Source organism: Alnus glutinosa, chromosome 3 (assembly GCF_958979055.1).
Source record: "Alnus glutinosa chromosome 3, dhAlnGlut1.1, whole genome shotgun sequence".
NCBI classification, from domain to species: Eukaryota; Viridiplantae; Streptophyta; class Magnoliopsida; order Fagales; family Betulaceae; genus Alnus; species Alnus glutinosa.
The window spans coordinates 9,244,960-9,270,511 of NC_084888.1; the positions used below are offsets into that span (position 1 = coordinate 9,244,960).

At 34.3% G+C, this 25,552-nt stretch overlaps 2 protein-coding genes across 3 annotated transcripts; both read left to right on the forward strand.

Annotated features, from left to right (window-relative positions):
• The first annotated feature begins 14,448 nt into the window (after positions 1-14,448).
• LOC133864293 (probably inactive receptor-like protein kinase At2g46850) lies at positions 14,449-18,259 on the forward strand. Of its 2 annotated transcripts, none has more exons than XM_062300576.1 (3): positions 14,449-15,504; positions 16,628-16,729; positions 16,970-18,259. In XM_062300576.1, exons 1-3 carry the CDS (start codon positions 14,733-14,735, stop codon positions 18,040-18,042), a joined length of 1,947 nt encoding a protein of 648 aa, XP_062156560.1. In that variant the 5' UTR covers positions 14,449-14,732; the 3' UTR covers positions 18,043-18,259. The 2 variants fall into 2 exon arrangements, with proteins under 2 accessions (XP_062156560.1, XP_062156561.1); XM_062300577.1 differs by having other exon boundaries at positions 16,646-16,729; positions 16,970-18,258.
• A 1,820-nt stretch (positions 18,260-20,079) lies between these two features.
• Positions 20,080-25,255, forward strand: LOC133864819 (soluble inorganic pyrophosphatase 1). Its single transcript, XM_062301240.1, has 9 exons — positions 20,080-20,271; positions 22,392-22,529; positions 22,613-22,641; positions 23,385-23,450; positions 23,991-24,098; positions 24,402-24,467; positions 24,554-24,674; positions 24,784-24,865; positions 25,015-25,255. The coding sequence occupies exons 2-9, from the start codon at positions 22,394-22,396 to the stop codon at positions 25,055-25,057; spliced, it is 651 nt and encodes a 216-aa protein (XP_062157224.1). The 5' UTR covers positions 20,080-20,271; positions 22,392-22,393; the 3' UTR covers positions 25,058-25,255.
• Positions 25,256-25,552: the final 297 nt, after the last annotated feature.

The window sequence follows — 25,552 nt, forward strand, 5'->3', positions numbered from 1 at the left end:
TTAAAAATTAATAAAAAAAAATTGAAAACAATAAAACCTTAAAAAAAAAAAATATTAAAAACTTAAAGAAAAAAAATTGAAAAAAGAAAAAATAAAAAGAGGAGGAGCCACCCCTTGGCCAGTGTGGGTGTGGCCAAACCACTCCAGTGGCCCATGGGGGGGTGGTTTGGCCACCCCCAAGGGCCAAAGAAAAAAAAAAAAAGTGTGTGCCATGTGGTTATTTTTAAGTTTTTTTTTTTTTAAGTTTTATTATTTTCAATTTTTTATTAGTTTTTAAAGCTTTTTATTTTTAGTTTTTTATTTCTTTAATGCATATAACACGTGTCAACACCTGAAAGTAAACATGAGGACTACCGTTAGTTTTTAGATGAAAATTTGGACAGAAGTACCATCTCCGTCTTTTCGCATAGCTCAAGTACCATCTGTGATAAAAATTGAAGCACAGAGAGCAAAAAATTAAAAAGTTAAACCTCATTAGGTAAAAAGGTATTTAACCCTTTAACTTATTTCCCTGGCGTTCTTTACAAGAATTCACAGTAATTAAAAGTGATCAAATTACCAGTAATTTTGACAATTTTTGCTAAAGAGGTCATGTAGGACTCAATTGTCCAAATAAATTTTGAATTATTCAACTATAATTATCCTAGCAACTGGAGTAGTTTTAGACGTCATACTCACGTCTCTCTTATGTTTCGCTAATAATGAAATTGCTTTTAAAATCACCATTGGACTTGTGATTGATCATTATTGAATTTTAATCAAATAGTAATTTTAAAAGCCACACCATTATTGAAGGGAAATTGATATGGCGTCTAGAATTACTCAGACAACTAAGTCCTACATGAACTCTCTTACAAAAATTGTCTAAATAACTAACAATTGAAACACCTAATTGTTGTGAATCCAGTCCAGTTTTGCGACACTCCTTTTGTTCCGGGGTATGTTTTTGCATAGTTACCCCTGTTTACTTTGTTGGTATGACTAGGCTACCAACAGGGATTGAGCCAAAAGCTCTTATGGGCAAGGGTCAAAGTCCAAAAAAATTGTTGGTAGGGGCCAATAAGCTTATAAGCTAAATTTTTTTTTTTACCTAATTTTCTTTTTCTTTTTTGAATTGAGGGGGGTCATGACCTATACTATCCCCCCTAAATCCGTCCCTTGCTACCAATGTTGTTTTCCTTTTTATCCTTTTCTTTTATAGTAATTTTTTTAATGCTTATATTGCTTCTTTTATCGAATTTGTGACTTTGCGGATGATTATACTCTTATAATTTTTCAAGTAGTGATACTATTGTACAAAGGTGTAACCATTCTCCCTCTTGTGTTGACATGTCAAAAAAAAAAATGTGTAACCCTTCTAAATTAATTATGTTATTAGTAATACCTTAAACGTAGTGTAACGCTTCAATGGAGGTGATGATTTCCTACATATCTTAAATGGCTTATTAGAAAAACTTGACAAGGAAGAAGTTGAATTGGTGGTTACAATAGCAATAAGGATATGGTTTCGTAAAAATACAGTAGTGCTTGGAGGTGCACTTTGAAAGATAATATAATGCAAATATAAAAATAGACATACATAATTACGTAGTTCAGACTATGAGCTATGTTTGAAGGATAAAGCTCAAATAACTACATTTTAGTCTTATTTCTTTGGTGATGTATACAATATAAGAGGCTCCTATTTGTATGAGAATTAGATAATACAAATAGACTTCAACTACAACTAGGTAATAGCCTTCAACTGTGACTACGTGATAGACTTCAATTGTAGTTAGTTCATAATCTTCAACTATAACTAGGTGATAGTCTTCAACTGTAGTTAGGTCATAGTCTTCGATTGTAGTTTGGATTCTTGAACTCCTGATATATTCTAACATCCCCTCAAACTCAAAGTGAAAATTTGTGAAATCTTGAGGTTTTTTTTTTTAAAAAAAAAAAAACTCACCGAAAGACTGCAATGGATGGTTGAATCTCACTATAAACCATTAGGGGCGGTCGGATCTCACCCCGCAAAATACCAACTGACAGTCAAATCTCGCCGCAAAACACCAAGGGACGATCGGATTTCACCATAAAATACGAAAGTCAGTAAAAAAAAAAAATTGAAATCCATAGGATCCAAAACTGGCGTTAGCCTATAGTTCTAATACCATAAAAGATAATATAATGCGGAATATAACAATAGACACAAAGAATTACATAGTTCGGTCTATGACTTACATCCACAGGATAAATCCCAAAGGGTTACATTTAATCTTATTTCTTTGGTGATGTTTACAATATAACAGTTTCTTATTTTTAGGAGAATTAGATAATACAAATAGACTTCAATTATAACTAGGTAATAGTTTTCAATTGTGACTACGTGATAGACTTCAACTGTAGCTAAGTCATAGTCTTCAACTACAACTAGGTGGTAGTTTTCAACTGTAGTATGGATTCTTAAACTCCTGATATATCTAACACACTTACCCACCATTCCTAGTTAATTAGAAGTGTGAATGAGGTTGTGGAGGAATCTAATGAAGCGGTACAAAGGGTGAGAAGGAATATTGTGTAAGATATTAACTCTATAAAGGCCTATATGCCACATATATAGTATTTATTATATTTAATAAATAAATAGCATATACGGTATTACGATTAAGTAATTTAAATTTATTAAATTACCATAATGGAATTATTAAATTGATTTGAAATCAATTTAATTATTGTTTCCTTGATGGGAGGAACAATACGGTGTTTATCAATTTTTGAAAGTCTTTGACGTAGCCTATAAATAAACAGCCTGTGTACACCATCAGTCGGCAATTTAGTAAGGCATAGGTTAAAAGATCCCTCAAATAATAATTTTGTTTTTCAGAGATTCGTGGAAACACTTGAGCAAAGATGGCTAAAGATAACTCTAATTCTTTTATTTTATTTCCACTGCGTATGTTGTTTAGCATAATAATATTGTTTATATGTATTTGCAATATTATTTATGATTACATGTGGTATCAGAGTCATATACAATTATAGAAAAATACCCATATCAAATTTCCATTTTTTTCAACCGCATTTGAACAATCAATATAATTTTAAACAAACTATGTTCACAAAAATTATTAGATTCAAAAATGATTACGCATAGCTAAACTTAACGCTAAGCAAAACTGTAAAGAGGTTGGCTCTGATACCACATGTTAGCAAAAATAAATATATTATGCTAAACAGACATGCGCAGCGAAAAATAAAAGACAATATTTAGGCTTACTACATAAAGTTCATTTCACAAAAAACTTTGAAATGAATGATTTGGGTGAAACCTCTTATGTCTTTGACATAGAGATTCACAAAGATAAAAAAAGTATTAACATTGTCTCGGAAGACATATATTGAAAATGTTTTTGGAAAGATTTAGAATAAAGGATTTTGCACCTTCAGTAGCAAGTAAGAGGGACAAAAGTAATATAGGTTAATGTCCCAAAATGTATTGGAACAAGAGCATATGAAAAAATCTTTTGTAAGCATCTACATTATGCAACCTAATGCAAGCATAGGCTTGTACTAGACTTAACCATTGGACCAACACTAAGATTATTGGGTCAATGAAGTGCTGCAAATAAAGTTTTGTAGTATAAGCAAAGAACCAAGAAGTGCAACTTAACCTAAAAATGTACTTACCATTTAGAGGTGATTGGTTATTTAGATTTAGCTGATTGTGTAGATAGTAGAAAGTCTACTTCAGGATATATTTTCTTATTAGGTGATATATTCTAGAGGTGCAATATGCAGACTATAGTTGCTACATCTACCAAGGAAGTTAAAATTCTCACATGTTATGAATTTACTACATAGGCATGATGGATGAGACATTTTTTGTTAAAAGTCTCAATAGTGTTGACTTTTTTTACAGTTAGACCATAAAGATACTCTACGATAATTCTATTGTAGCTTTATTTTATAAGAATAAAGAGTAAAAGTAGAAGTAAATATATTGACATCAAGTATCTCAGTACAAGAGAGAACATTAAGAGACACAAATGGTCTATTGAGCATATAAGTACTGAATTAATGATTGCGGATCCCATGACTAAAAGTTTTCCGGTAAAGAAAGTATAAAGTCATGGGGAGTATATGAAACTCATTAATTCATTTTTGCTTAATTTGTCTCTATTTGGTCTATAGACATAAAGTTATTATAATAAAGATTTCTGTGCACATTTATTATTTTTATCTATAAGGATAAATAAAGCTGGACCCGAATAACTTATAGGAAGTTCATTCATAAAGATTGACTATCCATAAGGTACTCATGTAAGGAGTGTTTCACAGTGTGATACATGGAAGAGACGACCTATTATATAATGGTTTTACCACCATGATTCATGTGAAACATTTCTTATCTGAGTAGGAAGATTCCATAAGTAATTGGCCAAACTAAAGAACCTAATACCATAAGGACATATGTCATACAAGTGGGAGAATGTAAGATTTTATCTCCATAAATGACATATATGCCACATATACAGTATTTGTTATATTTAATAAATAAATAGCATATACGGTATTACGGTTAGATAATTTAAATTTATTAAATTACCGTAATGGAATTATTAAATTGATTTCAAATCAATTTAATTATTGTTTCCTTGATGGGAGGAACAATACGGTGTTTACCAATTTTTTAAGGTCCCTGACCTAGCCTATAAATAAACAGCTTGTGTACACCATCAATACGGCAATTCAGTAAGGCATAGGTTAGAATATCCCTCAAATAATAATTTTGTTTTTCAGAGGTTCGTAGAAACGCTTGAGCAAATATAGCTAAAGGTAACCCTAATCCTTTTATTTTATTTCCAATGCGTATATCGTTTAGCATAATAATATTGTTATATGTACATGCAATATTGTTTATGCTTACATATTGAGCAAAACTGAGACATAGTAACACCGACATGGATGGGTCCTCCTTGTGGAGTAATAAAAGTTAACCAGGATGCGACAATAGACAAATCAAGAAAAATGATAAGTGTGTGTGTAATTGTTAGAGATCATGAGGGGAATGTTTTGGCAACCATGTGTTCTCCAAAACCTTATATAATTGACCCAACAATAGAGTAAACATATGCGGCATAGAAGGCTGTGGAATGTAGTAGGAATTTGTGTATCCAAAATATCATATTGGAGGATTATGCAGTGATATTGTATATGCATTGCAAAAGAAATGACAATCTTGGAGTCGGTATGAGCAATTGATTGAGGATGTGAAGATGGTACACCAATGTCTCCAATCATGGTATGTGAGACACACTAAAAGAAGAGCAAACATGGTTGCACATTGTCTACTGAAGGCAACAATTCAGCAATCACTGTGATGGAATATTTTCATATCTTTGTTCGTTACATTGTAATTGTTGAATGAGATACATTATCATGATTTCAATGAAAGCTTGAAATTTTGTACAACGCCCTGGATTCTATTCAATTCCGTGGGAGCGTGACCCTCACCTTGCCCTCCACTTTTTATGGTTTAATGAAATCAAGCTTTAGGCAGTGTTCATGGGAAGGGAGATTAACCTCGATGCCTGCACTTCCTTGAGAGTTAATGCCATTACCTGCAACATTTGCTGCTTTGCCTGTGGGAGAGGTAGGGCCTTTAACAACTCCTTCATAGCTACCGGCCACCCTCCCATTGGTAGTACTGAGTGCACTGAATGTCTTATTGGCACCAGTGGCTGCAACCTTACCTAAAACCCTTCCATTCGTATGTGAGACACACCAAAAGAAGAGCAAACATGGTTGCACATTGTCTACTAAAAGCGACAATTCAGCAATCACTGTGATAGAATATTTTCATATCTTTGTTCGTTACATTGTAATTGTTGAACGCGATGCGTTATCATGATTTCAATGAAAGCTTGAAATATTGTACATTGCCCTAGATTCTATTCAATTCCGTGGGGGCGTGACCTTCACCTTGCCCTCAACTTTTTATGGTTTAATGAAATTAAGCTTTAAGCGGTGTTCATGGGAAGGGAGATTTACCTCAATGCTTGCACTTCCTTGAGAGTCAATGTCATTACTTGTAATGTTTGCTGCTTTGCCTGTGGGAGAAGTAAGGCCTCTAACAGCCCCTGCATAGCAACCGGCCACCCTCCCATTGGTAGTACTGAGTGCACTGGATGTCTTATTGGCACTAGTGGTTGCAACCTTACCTAAAAATAAAAAAAAAAATAAAAAAAATAACCATCACATAATACCATAATCATTACATAACGTTGATCACCATTATAATTTAAGTCTAAGTCATGACTCCACTCATAAGCACCACTTAGTAATTAAGTATAATATATCTCCAAAAATAAAGTATTAAGTACTTAAAGTCGTTTAGAAAACTATATAGTATGTCCTCAAAGAAATATGAATGATGAAATCAAGCTTTGGCAACTGCATTGTAACACCTCGGTCTCATATTGGAAAAATGAGTAGCCCACATAGATAATAGATGGTTTATAAGAGATGTTCATGGGTGCTAAATCTCACATTACTTATTAGGTGAAATTGGGTTTTATAAGTGATTTTAGAGAAGTTCCAAATTGATTAGTCCTTTTGGGGTGATAGCGTAGATGTGGCTAGCCTTTTTCCTTAGGTCGTTACTAATAAAAATGTCTATGTAAGATATTATATTTGGATTGCTCTTTTAAATTAATTGTGTATGAATATATATATATAGTTTTTATTACATATTTTAATTATATGAAATATATAATTGTAGTTACTTAAGATTATGGAGAACAACAATGATTCCATTGAGCTCCAATAAAATTCTAAACGAGCTTATATCGAGGTAGATTTAGCAAATTTGGCAGTAAATCCATGCTTAAGAAAAAAGAAAAAATCACGAAGTTGTTTGGTAACCAAGCCTAAAATTTAAAATTTCCAATTCCCATTTCACTTCTCCCAAAAAAATCAAATAAAAAACATTCTAACCTTTTACACTTTTTACATCACATCAATAATTTTTTATTACTATTCAAATAAAAAAACTCACTACAAAACAAAACTTTTTCACTTTTCTATAAGACATTCTCAAATTTTATATCACATCAATCATTCATTATTACTATTCAAATAAATATTTCAATTCACAATTCCTTACCAAACAGCTTCCTTATTACCATCCTAATGATAGAGACCAAATTCGAACAAGATATCTACAAAAATGATATTCTCAACCAATTAACCGTGATTTTTCAAAAACACAATTTGAGAAAATATTGCGTCGTTTTAATTCACCATGGTTCAAAGAATATGTTGATTGGTTGGATTACAACATTTCAGAAGATGTTGTGAATTGCTTATATTGTTATCTCTCCAGACTAGATACTAAAAATCAAGTAGGAGGAGACTCATTTGTTATTGAATGGTTTAAAAATTGAAAAAGATAAAGAAAAAAAAAAGCTACAGAGTCATGTGAGAGCTCACAATAGTGCACATAATCAATCTCAACGAAGATGTGAAGCTTTGTTAAACTAGAAACAATGCATCCTAACATTTTTGGGCATGCAATTAGATCATCAAAAAATGGAATATAGTCATTTGAATGCATGAGTTGATTGTATTCCCTTTTTACAACAACATGGATTAGCATTTCGTGACCATGATGAATTTAAAGATGAGTAATTGAAAAAAATTTCTTGAATTATTGTAGCTTCTTGCAAAACATAATGAAGAAATTGACAAAGTTGTCTTAGAAAATACTCATTGTAATGCTCGAAAATTTAACCTCTTGAAATAAATATAAAATCGGGTGATGATCACAGAAAAACATTATCATTAACATTTTATAGGGTTCTAAACATGTTTCGATGATTCGAAACCATTCGTATAGTATTTTGGAGCTATTTTAGAAGTAAAGTGTCATTTTATCATGAAACTTTAGATGAGCATAAACTAGACAAACAAACTCGAAATGAGTCAACTCAAAGCCCAAAATGTTCATCTTGGAGTTCTCTATATAAGTGAAATGTTTTGTAGAAATCCAATTTCGGTAAGTGGACTAAAATGGGTTGGGAAGCTACTGCTTTATAGCGTACAACTTTTACACGTGTCATCTTAGTGGCTGCCACGCCATCCCTCATGTGGTGGGCTAATTAAGGCTTTAATCTACCTATATTAGACCTTAATTAAACCTAAATTTAATCATTTAATCATAATGTAAATACAAATGCAAAGGAATTCAAAATGAAAGTTAAATGCAAATGAAACTCAAATTCAAGTAGATAAGATATTTGTTAAAGCCATCATTAGGTTCCCCATTTTATAGCCAGCCATGTGAGCTTTTCTCTACCATTGAATTTCAAAATTGAAGCTTGAAGCTTAAATTTTGATCATTCATTACCTTTATAAATAGCCGTCATGGATTAGTCATTTTCACTTTCATCTTCAAAGAATCTCTCCCAAATTCTCTCCTATACCCCACAACCAGTAGTGTTTCTGTGTGTGTGGAATTCTTTCCAAGTTTTCCAACATCATTTTGAAGTGTCTTAGTAAGTTTCAAACATTTAGTTTCATGAGTTTTATGATTTAGAAGTTGTTTATGTTGTTTTAAGCTTGATTACTTACATTATGTACTTTAAAAGTGTTTTAAAAGTTTATGTTTAAAATTTGTTCATTTATTTACCAAAATGCCATTTTGATACCTAAATTTAATTGGGTATTTCATAAATATATCGTTATGTTGACCAAAGCTTTAAAACATTTTTAAGCATTAATTACTATAATACTGTTATTTTACCAAATTTTATAAAAGGTATAATCGAAATTATCTATATTTATGTCATTAAGGGGCTCAAATATTTTAAAAGATAAATGAGTATACATATAAGTTGTTTTTACTTTGGACTAACGTTTAAATGTTATATCACTATAGTTTCAGCTTACTTTGGCGTTTAAAGTTAATCTTTACCTTAGATTATTAATTGATGTATTGTCTTTACTTTTATATTATTATTTTATATTTTGCCTTTGCTCTTGGATTGACATTTAAATGTTATATCACCATGGTTTCACCTTGCTTTGGCATTTAAATGTTAATATTGGTTTCTTAGACTATTATAGATGATTACCTTTACTTTAATTAATTATAATAGCATTATTGTGACATGGATATATAAACCACGATAACTCTATTATAATCTTTATCTTTAATTGTAAATAAAAGAACTAAAAGTGAAGGACAAAATAAATATAAAGAGTTGAGGGCCCAAAACAACAAAATTCTCATAAAGGAACTAATATATATGTTATTTTGTATGGATATAATTTAAATGCAGAATGAAGTCAAAATTTCCAGTTCAAAGAAGGGTAAGCATGGATTACTTATTGAGGAATGATGCTGGTTTTAATAATGTATTGATTTCTAATTTATTTATCAACTGCTTTAAATATATACCGACGTGCATGTTGTGACTGCACCATCTACGCAATATCTGAAGTCTACCAATGGAGATCGGTAAGGAGTTCATTCTCTAAAGAATGGCCAAGAAGAGAGTTGGAGTTAAGACACCTGAGAAGCGAGTCGTCCTACAAATTGTCTTGGGGAAGTTTTTTTTTTTTTTTTTTTCACCATTCCCTTGCATTATTACTTCATTATCCGTTATTTCATAGCTATTTAACCTTGCAAGATGGCCCTTGTTGATTCACATCAAAGTTTATATGCCCCATGCTACCACTCAAGTTAGAGCATAAGCCAGTGATGTTTTCGGCTATTAGACTCTCGCCTTATTGGTTGTAGAATTATAGAACTTGTGAAAAATCTTGTAAAATCTTATCTCTTAAAGTATTGTCAAAGTGTCCCATGGTTTCACGAGCAATATTCCTCTTATTGTTCTAAATCCTTGCGATTAAAATATTATTGAATTCACACCTTCCATACGAGAAAGAATAGAGAGAGGCAAACTCCACTCAACATAGATTGAAACCAATAGCATTTCGGTTTTAGATGAGAGCCCGATCAGACTAGCTAAATCAATAATTCCTTAAATAGCAAGACAAGTAGCAAAAATAGTAAAAATGATTGACGTTGGAAATGACAAGGCAACGCTCTACTGAGTTTTACCATGCATAAGAAGAAAAACATAGGCTGACTCACACTGAAGATAGACGAAATGAAGAGGCAAAAAATTTAATCATTACTAGTACGGAGGAGAACTCAATCAGACTAGGCATCACGTGTAAATCAATAATTCCTTAAATATCAAAATAAGTAGCAAAAATGGTAAAAAGGATTACGTCCTCACCTGTAAATGACAAGGCAATGCACTATTGAGTTCTACCATCCATAAGAAGAAGAAGCACAGAGAGTTCCGACTCAGACCTCAAACCCCATATTCTCCTTTGTTTACCTTTCTTTTACCTCAAACTAAATGTGTTGATTGTAGTTTAGAAAATAACTTAAGTGCTCACCACCTTCTACAACGTTGGAGGGACCAAGATAGACTACACTGGTATTGAAGTCTTCAACAAGTTTAGAAGGTGAGTTTTGTATTCTCTCATTGACTGGATTTTTTCTTCTTCTTTTTTATTCAAACAGGGAAAAGGAAATATTGAGTTCTTGAACTTGGAGGTGGTTCTTGAGTTTTCGTTGTAGGGACAGACCCAGCTACAGACATCACAACCAAAACAGAGCAAAACGAAAAAAAACACCCCAACTAGCATAAACTAGCAAATCAATAGAAAGGTTCCAATTTTGACAAAGAATAAGGTTCTCACGAGATTTCTTAAAACTACCCTCCCCATAATTCTGGATCGAACTTCCCGGAAAACAATATTCAAAATTTGCTCATCTGTTTTGGGTTTACCACTGAGTTTGATCTCAAAGAAGGAAAGGGAATTCTGCAGCGTTGCAAACCTTCTATTCAAAAAAGAGCATTTCTACAAAACAAGTGGAACTCACTTGTTTGCCTATGTAAATAGGGTTATATAGGCTATGATGCAGGATTGGAGGAATAGGATCAGGATTCTTTCACTAATTTTAGTCATTTTGGATGAGGCTACTTGTTGCCTCATTATTATGATATACTAATATGTTAAGCCTATCTCTTGCTATGTACTTTCTTTATTTGAATATGTATTTATAAATTTGCTTACAATGTACTGTATAAACAATTTGGCTATGTTTGCTTTTGTGCCGCCTGCGGCACTTATATTTATTAATGCACCTAGTATGTATTTATGATGTAACTAAAAAATGTTAATATTTATTTATAATTGAAATATATTCAGTCAGCTTTAATATGTTATGTGAGGGTTTCCTATTGTTTTAAAAGAAGAAAAAAAAAAAATCGCTGCGAGACTCATTAACTCTGATGTCGTAACGTTACGTGTGAAATGAGAAATTTTCACTTACGACCTTGTTATACAAAGCTAGGGCATCACACTCTTGAAAATCATCAAATGACTGCATTAGACATTCAAAAAGAAATAGCAAATGTTACAGCAATTGAAACTCTAAATGATGTTATAAAAGATCTTAAAGACTCATTATTTGCTATTCTAGTTGATGAATCTATTAAAAGACAATTGGCAATCGCTATAAGTAATGTGGATAAGCATAGCCATATGATTGAACCCTTGTTAGGTATTGCATATGTTAGCAATACCACAACTACAATATTAAAGGTGACAATTGAGTCAATGCTTAGCAAGCATGGGTTAAGTATTAGCAAATTGCAAGGACAATGATACGATGAAGCTAGCAATATGCGAGATGAGTTAAATGAACTTAAAACACTTATTTTGAATGATAATCTGTCTGCCTATTATATTCATTGCTTTGCACATCAACTTCAATTAACATTAGTTGTTACTAAAAATCACATCCAATTTGCAACCTTTTTTTTTTTTTTTTTTTTTTTTTTTTTTATCTTGTTTAATATTGTTTTTAATGTTGTTAGAACATCTTGTAAACGTCGTGACACACTTTCATAAAAAAATAATAATAAAAATTTAAAAAAAAAATAAAGAATTGCTGAAGTTGTGGAAGCACTATGAAATAATGAAATTTCTACTAGTCGTGGCTTGAATCAAGAAATGAATCTAAAGAAAGATGAAGATATGCATTGGAATTCTCATTATGGTGCAATTGTTTGTCTTATTTGCATATGCTCTTCTATCATTGATGCAATTGAAGGTATTGTGGAAGATTATTTTATATTCTAAACAGAGAGCAGAAGCAAATATATTAATTCAGTCACTACAGACTTTTGAATTTGCTTTCAATTTACATTTGATGAAAAATGTTTTGGAGATTACATATAAGTTATCTCAAGCATTACATCGAAAAGATCAGTTCAAGATCTTCTAAATATAATGAAGTTAGTTGAACTTTCAAAGCAACGTTTACAAGGTATGAGAGGAGATTGGTGGAACTCTTTATTTAAAGAAGTTTATGTTTCTGTGCAAAAAACAATATTATTGTTCCCAATATGGCAATATGGATGATCTATACCAACCGCAATTACAACAAAAAGCTCAAAGCATGAAAAATTCACATCATTATCGTGTGGACCTGCTTTATTATATTGTTATGGACATGCAACTCCAGAAACTTAGAAGTCGTTTTGATGAGGTGAATTTTGAATTATTACTTTGTGTTGCATGCTTGAGTCTAGTCTATCCAGATGACTCATTTGCTGCTTTAAACAAGGATAAATTAGTTCAGCTTGCTTAAGTTTATCTGAATGATTTTTCAGCAATTCAACTTATCACTTGGATAACTAGCTTGAAACATATATCATTGACTTGCGTTCTACTCAAGAATTCACAACAATCAAAAAAGGGATTGGACAACTTGATGAGAGAATATGGTAGAGATGAAAAATTATATTCTGTATCCATCGGTTTATTCATTTGTAACATTATCATTGATTCTATCACTTGCAACAACTACCATTGAAAGAGCCTTTTCAACAATGAATATGTTAAAAATTGTTTACATAACCAAATGAGAGTTCAGTGGATGAATGATTGTCTGGTTATGTACATTAAAAATGATATATTCAAGACTATTAACAATGAAGAAATCATGCAGTGATTTTAAAATATAAAAACTCGTAGAATACAACTAAATAAATTAACGGTAAGCGTGACAAAATAAATTACAAGTTACATTTATATGTTTTAATTGTTTATTTTTTTTGTTAATTCTATTCTTTAGTAATTTTAATTAACTTTTGTTCAACTTTATTTTTTAATCTTGACTCATTTCAACCAAAATCTAGCTCCGCCACTATGTATTACCAATACTTTGCTGAAGTATTCGTAAAGAAGCACAAGATTATGTTAAAAGTACTCTTAATGGCTTCCTTAAAGTCTTTCTTCTTTCTTAGATATATGAAAAATTCTCAAAAAATTTCAAAAAGCCTCGTGCAGCATATTCCCTATATCTTTCCTAAACATTTGGTATGCTACTACCCCAAACATTTTAGCTTTTTTAACCATTATTTTAACGCAAAATATTTATTTCTAATTTCTCCTTCTCCTCTCTTGCCTTTCATTATGGACTGTGTTGAAATTTTGTGAAAAATGTAAAGGTAGATAAGAAATTTGTCTTTTGTAAAGAAATAATATTTTAATGATATACGGAATGATAAATATATTTGAATTAAAAAACAAAAAATAGTTTTGTTCATAAAATAAATAATAATAAAAAAAGGAAAACTGCCGAGAGTGCCATGGCATCTTCCGGTGTCGGAAAGTCGTAACCCCCATCCGGCATTGAACTGTTTGGTAAAGGTTCATGTAATTAATTTGTCACGACCTCATGTTCATGGGTCTTGGGTGGAGATGATTTCATTCATTCTAGTACGTACCAAAGGTCCAGGAAAACCCCCCGCTTGGACCTAGCTTGTTCAGGCTAGGCTACCCATTTTGTGTTATGAGCATGTGGTGATGCCACAGGACCCGGCAAATTTGGCATCCCAACACGAAGCAGTACCAAGAAGCTAGAGCATTCACATACAAATTGTTTTCCCTTTTTTGACCCACTTGCATGCGACGAGGAAGCTAACTAAGCCTTGTGTGAGTTGTGTGAGCACAGATGCCATTGCATATATAGTGACTAGATAAGCGAGTTTGAGTACCCACCACGCGTGGTCTTGGAGGTTGAGGATCTTTTCTTACATGCTATAATATATATATATATATACAGCAGAAGATTACCATTTTCAAGATACAAATATATATATTCTGACATTCCGTAATTCTCAAACTACACAATTTTTGTTTACAATAATATGTATACTTATATCTATCCAATCTCGAAAGCCATGCAAATTCATATAAACTAACCCCCATGCAAGTTTTTAATAAAATAACAGTGCCTGAAATGAATTGAAATGCTCGCACATCGGCCGTGCTGATCACATAGAACACACCATCCCATGCGGTACAAGCTGTAGCCCATTCCGTAGACCAATCTTCTCACCCTTCCCTAAATTCTATGCTCTCCTCCTCAATACCCTACTGCATCTCTGATCTCGACACGTTGTCATCTCCTTCTTCGTGATTGTGGGTCTCGCCTGACATGGCAAACCATCTGATCTCTTTTTGTTAGAGATAGGTGTGAGTATATATATATATATATATAGCCTGCCACTCAACATGTTCAACATGCACTACCATAGCAGCATGCCCTGTTCTTCCAAATATTCTCTGCTGTTGAGTCAACCCTTTCACTACAAATGCTACCTCTACTCTTTGCTTCCTGTGTTCTCCTCAGGCTTCTTAGCCAAATTCCCATATCTCACTCTCTTGCAGAACCACAACAACATCAACAGCTACAAAATCACAGCAGTGAAAAATGTGGGAGCTTTCATATCCCATGCCCATTTCACTTGAACAGTACTTCACGTGGTGGGTCTGTTTCTAATGCTTTCCATCTCTCTTGCTCTAACTCCACCACCCTTTCTCTCAACATTGGCTCTGAAAGCTATCGGGTTCTCGAATTCTTCTCTGATGGTCTACTAGTGGACTTTCCAGGTTCCTCTTCCTGTCGCCAGTATAACGATTTGAACTCCTTCGGTTTTGGTAGAAATGATTACTTTGCCGTGGCGGTTGATAATGTCATTGGCTTGTACGATTGTGAGGATTCTTCATTGTGTAAAGCAGAATGTGAAACAATTGACTTGCCTGATTGTGATGGCAGTGATAGCGTTTCCCCCGCCTGCTGCTACCCCCTCTCCGATCATAGCATATGGCATGTTGGCGATGGGTTTTCAGGATTTTCCAAATTTGGGTGTAGAGGGTTCTCAAGTTGGGCTGTTCTGCGAGGGACTATTTCAGGTAAGCGCGGAGTTAAGTTGGAATGGGCTGTTCCAAGGAACTCATCCAGGGGAGCTTGTGCTGGCAATGCATACGTTGTCAATGCCACAGCAATTGAAGGAGGGATAAGGTGCTTGTGTCAAGATGGGTTTATTGGAGATGGATTTGCAAATGGAGTCGGGTGCTTGAAGTGTGAGTAGTTCTCAATTGTTTTGATCATGGTCAACTTTTGCACATGTTATATACAGCCCTTTCCTTGAAATTGCCTGTGAATTAAACCGTCATATGCGTTTGGTTTATTGAAATTATCATCCACAGATCCTTCAGTCAGTATGATGTGTTTGGGTGGCTCTGAATGTGGTAGTATTAAGAGAAATCTTTCCACTAATTGCAGTCCCAATAAAGGTGCAGGGTATTCTAAAGTTCATGGTAGATATCTTTGTGATTCCATTTCATGATAACTGAATATAGGTTGGTTTGATTTATAAAGATAATGATATAGTGTGAGTTAGATGTTAGATGTTAGCACTCATTCATAATTGCTGCATCCCACTCACATCATTATGGAATATGATCATTATGTTTTTGACAATGCTCATCAGTAATCATGACAGCTCCAACATACTAAAATATTTAGGATTTTTTATTTTTTATTTTTTGTGATTCACTAGTAAAAGACACCAGGTCTTTCATAAGCCACAACCAGACTATTGCTTTTCCTGCAGTACTCTTGTGTCTTACTAATAAGTATCTGTATGTTGGTGTGGGCCATTCTAGACTCCATTAGAAACCTAAAGGAATTTGAAATTCAAAAAAAGTCAGATTAGATTGGCATTAATACCATGAATGAGGATTTGGCTTATATAACTGCATCCGTGGAAAGGGAACCACAGACAGGATATCATCCAATTAACATGTTCTGATTATGGCCTACCAATTGACATAATGGAAACAGTAAAATTGGGTCGATTCACGCATTTCATTTGGTACGATTTGGTTCTGTTTTCTACTGAACCTGTATGATGTATAATGTATATAACACACGTATCCAAGTAAATGGTATTTATATAAATCATTGAGTCCTATCCATCCCTTTCCTTCAAATTTACATAACAAAACAAAAGCGGTTTAAATCAGCGTAACATTTTATAACAATAAACTAAACTGATCCATTTGAAAATTTGATTGCTTGGGTACCGAATCATTTGAAAGTGCACATCTTTTGGTTATGCTCTACTTGCTTGAATTTGCGACATTGTTGTTGTTACTGATACTGCTAAAGACACCTCCCTATAACTATGACATTCACATGTAGTAGGCATGCCTTTGACAGCATGCATAAAGGACGGACGGGAAGCATATGGGAATGACTGCTTCACCAAAAGACATGGTGGAAGGAAATTAATAATTGTGGCTGGTACGTACTTAAGAATTAGATCCTTATGTGCCTTACGATTTTCATATGAATTGTGGTTTGAAGATTTTGTCTAGTCACAAACTGCAATATTTGTTCATTCAGAGAGAGCATAAAGAAAATTTATCCTTATCCACAAAGCAAATGCGACTTGGAAATTAAATGGGACATATAGTCAATCGTGAATCTCTATAATATTTCTTGTCCCTGAGAGAATAACATCATGGCATCCTAACCATGCAGGAGTTCTCGCTCCAGTTTTCATCGTTGCCTTCTTGATTGCACTTTTTTGTCTACTTAAGCGACGTGTTAAGCAGGGGAAATTTCCCCCCGACCAGGATTACTTTCACAGCACCATCTCCTTCCGAAAAGCTTGTAGAACTCGATTATTTACTTACCATGAGCTAGATGAAGCCACTAAAGGGTTTGAAGATGGTCAGAAACTTGTAGATGGCAGTAATAGCACAATTTATGCTGGGGTTCTTGGGGAAAAATGGCACATAGCTGTGCACAAGTTACAATGTGACAATGAAAGAGACTTGCTTCAAGTTCTATCCCAAATTGAGGTTTTATCAGCTGTTCAACACAGGAATGTGGCGCGCCTCCTTGGATGTTGTATAGACTCTGGCTACACCCCACTAGTGGTCTATGAGTATCCTGCAAATGGTACCTTGGAGGAACATTTACATAAAAGTAGAGAACATAATATTGGTCTTGACTGGTACAAGAGATTGCACATTGCTGCTGAAACAGCTAGTGTTCTTGCATTCCTGCAGCATCAGATTTCTCCTCCTATTTTCCACCATTATCTCAAATCCGGTTATATCTTTTTAGATGAAGATTTTTCTGTGAAGATTGCTGGGTTTGGTCTACTTAGATCAATCCTTGGGAAGGGGTCTGCTTTGTACAACAGCTATGAAGGTTTGCGTTTGCAGGAAAATGATGTTTATGACCTGGGTTTGCTGCTTCTTGAGATTATTGCAGGCACAAATCACTTGGACATGCCAACCGTAACTTTGCAAAAAATAAGGTGTGGAAGGCTAGAAGAGATTGTGGATCCACTCCTTTACTATCATGAGCAACCGCCTTTCCGCAGAGAGCAAATAGAGATAGTTGCAGACCTTGCAACAAGATGCTTATTGTTTGGTGGAGATGGCAAACTTGGTATGGTTGATGTTGCAAGGGAGCTGGTACATATTGCTAAAGAGAGCCTGGATGGAGGTAGTAGGAGGGGTCCTTCACTGGAGGAAACATTTTCAAATTCCAGCCTCCTTCAAATGATATCAATGTCTCCTGATTCCATACATATGCCTTGAATTGTTCTTCAATGATACTGCTATTCAGCAAAAAGGCTGCCCGTGTCACCTGCCAAAAACTCTACGTGTGTGTGTGTGTTTTCGGTACATGGATTAGTAAATTGGAACTCAATTAATTTGAGTGCTGCTGGTCCTGTTTTGTGTGTATCGCTTGCATGTATAGGCATATGTAAGTTGTGTCTTCCTCTTTAACAAAAAAAAAAAAAAAAAAGATACTAGAAATTTTTGTGTATGCATCTTACATAGAAGCTTGTCTACATACAGATAGCTTCTTTTTTCCTTCTTATTTTTTTGGTAAATCGGCCAAAGTTAAATACCACACTTTTTTCTTCCTCAACTACATCATAACTTCCATGGATGATACTGTACCTCGTTGAGCCTGGCCTACTGCTGCAGCCTGCAGTTCCAGGACACATTCCAGCAGCCTTTAGGCTGATTGTCACAGGGCAAGTTTTTTGACAATCTCAATCTCCCTAATGACGTTAAAAATTCCATGCTTCATCTCAGCCAATACAAAACGAGATTAGCTGAAAACTTGCTTTATAGCTTAATCTTTTCTCTTTAAAATGGCTCGAGCTTGTTTCTTTTTGGAATGGGAAAAACGTTTTTTCAAATTTATAAGGATAAACAAACCGGAACTCGTGACTACTAAAATTACTTTGTGTTAAAAAAATGTCTTATCTCCAGAGGCCCGTTAGATGCGAAAGAGAAGAAAGCGGAAAAAAGATAAAACAAGCAATTACAAAAGAACATAAGATTTACGTGGTTCACCGCTAAGGGATACGCCCACAGAGTTGCAGCAAATTTCTCTATGATGGAGAAAATAATACAAAAGACTTTCACAACCTAGAGATGTTGATTAAACTATTTAACTCTCAAACTCCCCTATAGAAAACTCAAAAAAGATCTCTTAGTGTTTTCACAATTTTCTCGTGACAATAGAGTCCCATAACAAGTCTTCGCAACTTACAGAGATTGGCCTGGAAGTATGCCAAATCTAAAAGGGTTGGAAGAGAAAGAAAGTCAGAATAAAGAAAAGACTACAGAAAAGTTGATGATAATTTAATCATGGTGCGGTGCCATTGGCGAATCGAATCACCTACACAGCTGACCCTCTCTGATCATGCATAGAAGTTCCATTTAAAGCGTGCAACGTGGTGGGAAGAAATTGGACTTTTGCCTCTTTCTTCATGGAGAAATCCCAACAAATCTCGAGGCATTGGAATCTATTTCAAATCACATGGACTTTGGCACCATTTGGGACAACACGACACACGCATTTCGTTTTCGTCAACAAAAGGTTTTACTCGTGCACTTCCTCTGCATTTCCCCCTCATAGAAATACAAGAACAAGTATTACAATTTACAATCCCTCTACATTTTATACATCCATGTGAGGATCCGTGTCAGTAATTCCCGTTTAAATGGGATAACTTTATAAAAGGGTATCGAACTATCGGCCGTTTTGAAAAAATAGTACCAATCTTCCAAACGTCTTAATAAAAAGTAATTCATTAGGATTTGCTGTTAAATCCTGTAAAAAATTTCAAAATACCCTTAATTTTTTTTAAGAAAAAAAAAATTGCAAGGATTTAGGTCATGTTGGTCAAAATTCAACGAAATTGTAAAAATACTTATGCTTGAATCTTTAAAAAAACAGTAAATCTTAACGGATTACCATTTATTGAGACATTTGGAAGTTCAGTACCTTCTTTTCAAAACGGCCGATAGTGCGATACCCTTTTGTAAAGTTATCTCTATTTAAATTCAGCGTAGCTTAGCTCAAAGATCTTTTTAAATGCATTCTAATAATTCTTTTTAGATGTATGCCAATATATAATTACATACACAATGTATCAAGTAAAAATCACCACTTTTCAGTAACACTTTCTATTATTTTCCAAGTAATGTAATGTAATTTAGGAAGAAATAATGTATCAAACAACCTTTCAATATCCATGAAATTGGATATCATTGATATATTATAAAATTGGAAACTATATATAGGGGTAGTTTTCGACATTTTCGCAAGATAAATTAACAAACTTTGAAAGTAAATCAAAGCAGGTGGAGGGGGCAGCTAACTACTCTCCCAAAGAGGCACGAGGCAGAGCCTCAAACAATTGACCAAACCCCACGCTCTCACTATAAATGCACGTTTAAGAACTACGCCCCATCCATATTCTCTCTCCGCCCTCTTCCAAACATTATTTCTAGCGACAATCCGAGGTATGTTTGCACTATTTTTCACTTTACTGTTGCAATAAAAGCTTCTGGTCTTTTTGTTAGATCGCATATTTGTGGTTTCCCCAGATCACGTTCTTAAGGTTGTTGGGTTAATGTGCGTAGTCATATTCATACTGGATTAGTGGATTTTATTGTGATATGTGGCACTGGGAATCGTGATTGATCTGAAGGCTTGGGTTTAACACTCCTTTTTCTAATCGTATCATGCGTAAGAGGTTTATGCACATAAACACCGTGGATTGTTTTGTAGAAAAAAGTCAATGCCAATCGTTTCACGTTCTTAGATTTGTTGTGTACTGATAACCCTGTTGGTATATTGAAGATTAATAGGATATAGTTCAATCATTTGGGTATTAAGGGTTCGATCGGATGTTAATGTTGACTATAGTTGTGACCCAGCATCAACTTGTCTGATATATGATATATGTGATGCATACATTTTCATTCTCTCTCTTCTTATACGCTATCTTTCATCTGGGTATTTGAGAACATGCCTTCCCTTTCTCCTAGATATCATTTCTTTGTGTGTCTATAAATTACGCACGCATCTAATGGGTCTATATAGAAATTCATAATAAAGAAGTGGAAGTATAGAAAGAAAGACACAGAAATTAAGTGGTTCAGCCTGATGAAAGCCTTATAGGCTACATCTTTTCTTAATATTTGATTCGAGTACTAGGCTCTATTTATAAAGTTTTACAGGTAATTTGAATAATTTCAAATACAATTAAATCCGTTAAATTTAGGTAACTAATTCGGTTAATTTAGAGTAATCAAATCATCGTTCATTATAAAAGATTTATATCCTTATCATGCCCGTACAAGATGAACAGTCTGTTAGCGAGTATTGATCTTGAACATCAAATAGCTGAAAAATGACTATTATGGCCTAGATGGGAACATCGGCTACTTTGGCCGGACTTGAACTTCAGCGATTCTGGCCGGCATCAGCTGCTATGGCCGGAAATTGAACATCGGCAACTTTGGCTGGCATCGGCTGCTATGGCCAAAACATGATGATATAGATGCTCCAGCATAGAACTGGCAACTTAATGACTCGAACCATCCACGAAACCATGTGGGTCAAGAACTCCCAAAAATCTTTGTTCAAAATTGAGGGCTTTTCTTGGTGACGAGTGGTTGGTAAACCCACTCCTGGTAATCTAGTTTGAGTTGGCCAACTTGGAAGATGAGGGCTTTGTCCATATCGGCAGTAAAATCCTGTGCGGCCATCTTGGTAGCTTACAATATAGCTGAGAGAACACAATGCCAGTCAGATCACATTCCAAAAGAGCACCACCAGATTCGGTCGTCGGGTCTTCTTTGGTTGTAATTGGGTACGAGGAATGGGAGGTGGAGTGGCAAAGGCCTAATGTGAGAGTGAGATTTGACCGAAGACCATAAAAAGAAGAAAAAAAATGGATATGTGGGTTTGGATGGGACGATGTGCTTTACTGGTGTAGAGGGAGATTGAAGGTTGGTGGTGTTTGTTGAGTCTCGGAAATGATGGGCAATTTTGGCTATGGTCAAAGATGCAAAAGGGATGAAAAAGTTGAAGAAAAAAGAAAAGGCGCATGATCGATGTTACTCGCTTGAGTTTTTGGACTCAGATACCATATAGAATTTCATAATGAAGAGATGAAACTATAGAAAGAAAGACACAGAAATCAAGTGGTTTGGCCTATAACCTATATGCACGGGTGAAAGCCTTATATGCTACATTTTTTTCTTGATATTTGATTTGAGTACAGGGTTCTATTTATAGAGCTTTATAGGTGATTTGAATAATTTCATATAACAAATCCTTTAATGGTAACTAAATCCCTTAATTTAGAGTAATCAAATCATCATTTATCATAAAGGATTTATATCCTTGTCAGTCTTCAACTCAGGCCATCATTTGAGCAATACCTCAATGAGATGTGTATATAGTTGGCTGCTCAATATAAGATTGCAAAATGAATTCTGGCATTGCTATCTCTTGTAACTGATATAAGTAATTCGCTTATCTCTGATTTGAATTGAGCAACAGAGTTCTAAAATCCAGGGTTTCACTTATTTTATAAAGATTTTCATGTGTTACATTTTCTGAATCTTATTAGAGATGAGTAACGGAGCAGATGGAAAAGAAGCCCAAGAAAGTCATACTCAACGTCAAGTTCCCCGGTTGAATGAGAGAATCCTTTCATCTTTGTCAAGGAGATCAGTTGCTGCACATCCGTGGCATGATCTTGAGATTGGTACTTATAAACACATCATATTCAGTGTTCATATAAACTTAAACTTAAAGTACTGACTCTGTTGCAAATAATCTTGTCCCCAGGACCTGGAGCGCCCAATATCTTCAACTGTGTATGTTTTGAACTCATCTATATCATGTGAAACAGAATATGTATCTTTAGAGCTAAAATTGAAAGGAATATTTACATTGAGCCCTTGATTTTCAACAACCTTATTTTTCTGCCTTTCTTTTTTATGGGGAAAGAGGGACATAATAGAAGATATGAACTTGAAACTTTTTTCTTTTTTTTTTTTATGTGGGGGGGGGGGGCGGTGGATGGTACAAACCAACAGGACGTTCAAAGAGCAATTTCTGGTGAGTAGTTAAGATTGTCCTCAAGTCGGTACCCAATCAAACCAAAGCACAAGAAAAACAAATATGCCACACAACAGAATATATCAAGCACCATCTTACCAAATATCGAAGCCCAACTAGCACACAAATTTTTCGTTCTTTACTGACTCTCTAACTCTGCCTCAGCTTGCAAATATAACTTCTCCAATTAGAATTATCGAAGAGGATTCACTATCTTTATGTTTATTCTTATGCAATCTTGCATTCGTTTTTATCGCAAGGTACAAACCTGTGGTGCGGGCTAATTTTGTCGCCACCAACCCTAACCTTTTCCTTTCAAATTATTCTGAACTTTTAATTAGACTCCATATGCCAGCTGCCAACTTTTTTCAGTCTTTCTCAAATTTCCTGTAGTTTTCTCTTTCCCAGCAACATTGTTCAAATTCCAAGTGGAATTCTATTTCTTCAGGAAAAATTTCAGAAGTATCTGTTTTTTGAATTACTTTTTGGAATGGTACAGGTGGTTGAGATTACAAAGGGAAGTAAGGTCAAATATGAACTTGACAAAAAAACAGGACTGATTAAGGTATGAACTTCAGTTCAAGCACTCTAAAAATGAAGCTTGTAGTGCCAGTGCAAGGCATGTTCTTTCAGTTGTCTATTGAAGGCATTGAAGCATACTTAGCTAGAAAAAGGTTTATGTTCTCTGCAAAATATTTCAAGTTCAATCCAGTCTAATGACCCACCATCACAGATAGTATACACCCTGTGGAGTAATTCTAGACGTCATGCCCATGTCTCTTTTGTGTCCCTCTAATAATGACGTGGTTTTTAAAATTACCATTGAACTTGTGATTGATTATTATTGAAATTTGATTAAATGATGATTTTAAAAAACACATCATTATTAGAGGGACACAAAAAGGACATGAATATGACGTATAGAATTACTTTACCCTGTGATACGCAACCACTAGGGGTGCGGTTCAGTTAGATGAGGACTAAAATTTTTTGAAGGATTCTTGAGTTGTACTTTGGAAGAGTCTTAGTCCTTTCAATTTGTTACCTTGTGCTTTGCTTAGATTTTTACCAAAGATTGTTCTTACTGTCGGAATAAATTGCTCAGGTTGATCGGATTTTGTATTCATCAGTGGTCTACCCTCATAACTATGGTTTCATCCCTCGCACATTGTGTGAAGACAACGATCCACTTGATGTTTTAATTCTCATGCAGGTGATTTGTTATTGTTTAATATTCATTAATTCAGTAGAAAATCATGTTTATCAATTCTGTTGAGTGGTGATGAACATAATGCCAAAGTGACACGATTCTTAGATAATTCTCATATCATTATTTCTTTACAACTTCCTGAGTATACAAAATACTAAATCATTCTGCAATGTTCCGTACTACTAGCTATACTATTGACAGAGATTCATTAATATAAGGGGTAAATTCCTATAATTTTTAACTGTTTGCATGTTTGAGCTTCATGTTAACAAGACCATTAATAAATCCTAAACTTGACTTGAATAGGAGCCCGTCCTTCCGGGTTGCTTTCTCCGAGCGAGGGCCATAGGACTTATGCCTATGATTGACCAGGTACTCTTTTAAAGTGCTAAAGCAAATAGAACATTTGCCACTTCTTTTATTAGTTTGCTAATGGCTACTTTGTACTTTCAATCAAGGGAGAAAAAGACGATAAGATCATTGCAGTGTGCGCTGATGATCCAGAGTATAAGCACTATACCGACATCAAAGAGCTCGCTCCTCATCGTCTTTCTGAGATCCGCCAGTTCTTTGAAGACTGTATCCTTTTTAAACCTTTATACAACTGAGATCTATTGCCCAAATTTAGATTCTTTAGTTTATTTGAGGTTTATTTATAATTAGAGAGGTTTCTTGACATATTTTACAGACAAGAAGAATGAGAACAAAGAGGTTGCAGTCAACGACTTTTTACCTTCAACATCTGCTGTTGAAGCCATCCAGTACTCGATGTAAGCCTATCCCAGACAACCATAATTTTTTTTTAGCTCAGATCTAATTTTAGAGATCTCCAGGACAGGAATTTTCAGTAAAGAACTGTATGTTCATTAGAAAATTTTTTCCTTGACTCCACCAACTGAAGTTTGTATTTAAATTGCAGGGACCTTTATGCTGAGTACATTCTGCACACCTTGAGGCGATAGGCACAGAGCTGTATTGAATGAATAGAATAAGTCCTTTTGTTTGGTTATCTGAAGATGATATGAGAAACTCCATTTATAACTCGTCATAATTTGGATAATTTTTATGCTTCTTATTTGATGAACCTAGTTGAGAAGGACTACTGATATGGGAATATTTTCATAATATGCTTCAATTGGAATTGCATTTTATTTGATGAACCTAGATTCTTCTTAATAATTGTTTGAATTCAATATGGCTTTCTTGACTACCAAAATCTTCTCAGGATGCAATTCCGTCATTCTGTCAAAATGTTTCAGGTGTTAAATCATGTTTTAATTAGAAAATTATATATATATTATTGGAATGAGAACTTACGCTGTGTTTGGATGTCAAGAAAGTTTTGCCAGAAAATATTTCTCTAGAAAAAAAAAAGAGCTTAGAAAGTAGATGATTTTCCTGTTAACTGTCAGTTCGCAAGAACATTGTACGAATGATCAAAGCCTGCAAATCATGCA

Bases quoted from the DNA above. Each gene is read 5' to 3' on its own strand.
- LOC133864293 (XM_062300576.1), top strand. From the start codon at position 14,733: ATGCTACCTCTACTCTTTGCTTCCTGTGTTCTCCTCAGGCTTCTTAGC. The intron at 15,505-16,627 runs GTGAGTAGTTCT...ATTCACATGTAG, and splicing joins TGGAGTCGGGTGCTTGAAGT to TAGGCATGCCTTTGACAGCA. The intron at 16,730-16,969 runs GTACGTACTTAA...CTAACCATGCAG, and splicing joins GAAATTAATAATTGTGGCTG to GAGTTCTCGCTCCAGTTTTC.
- LOC133864819 (XM_062301240.1), top strand. From the start codon at position 22,394: ATGAGTAACGGAGCAGATGGAAAAGAAGCCCAAGAAAGTCATACTCAA. The intron at 22,530-22,612 runs GTACTTATAAAC...TCTTGTCCCCAG, and splicing joins GTGGCATGATCTTGAGATTG to GACCTGGAGCGCCCAATATC. The intron at 24,675-24,783 runs GTATCCTTTTTA...CATATTTTACAG, and splicing joins CCGCCAGTTCTTTGAAGACT to ACAAGAAGAATGAGAACAAA.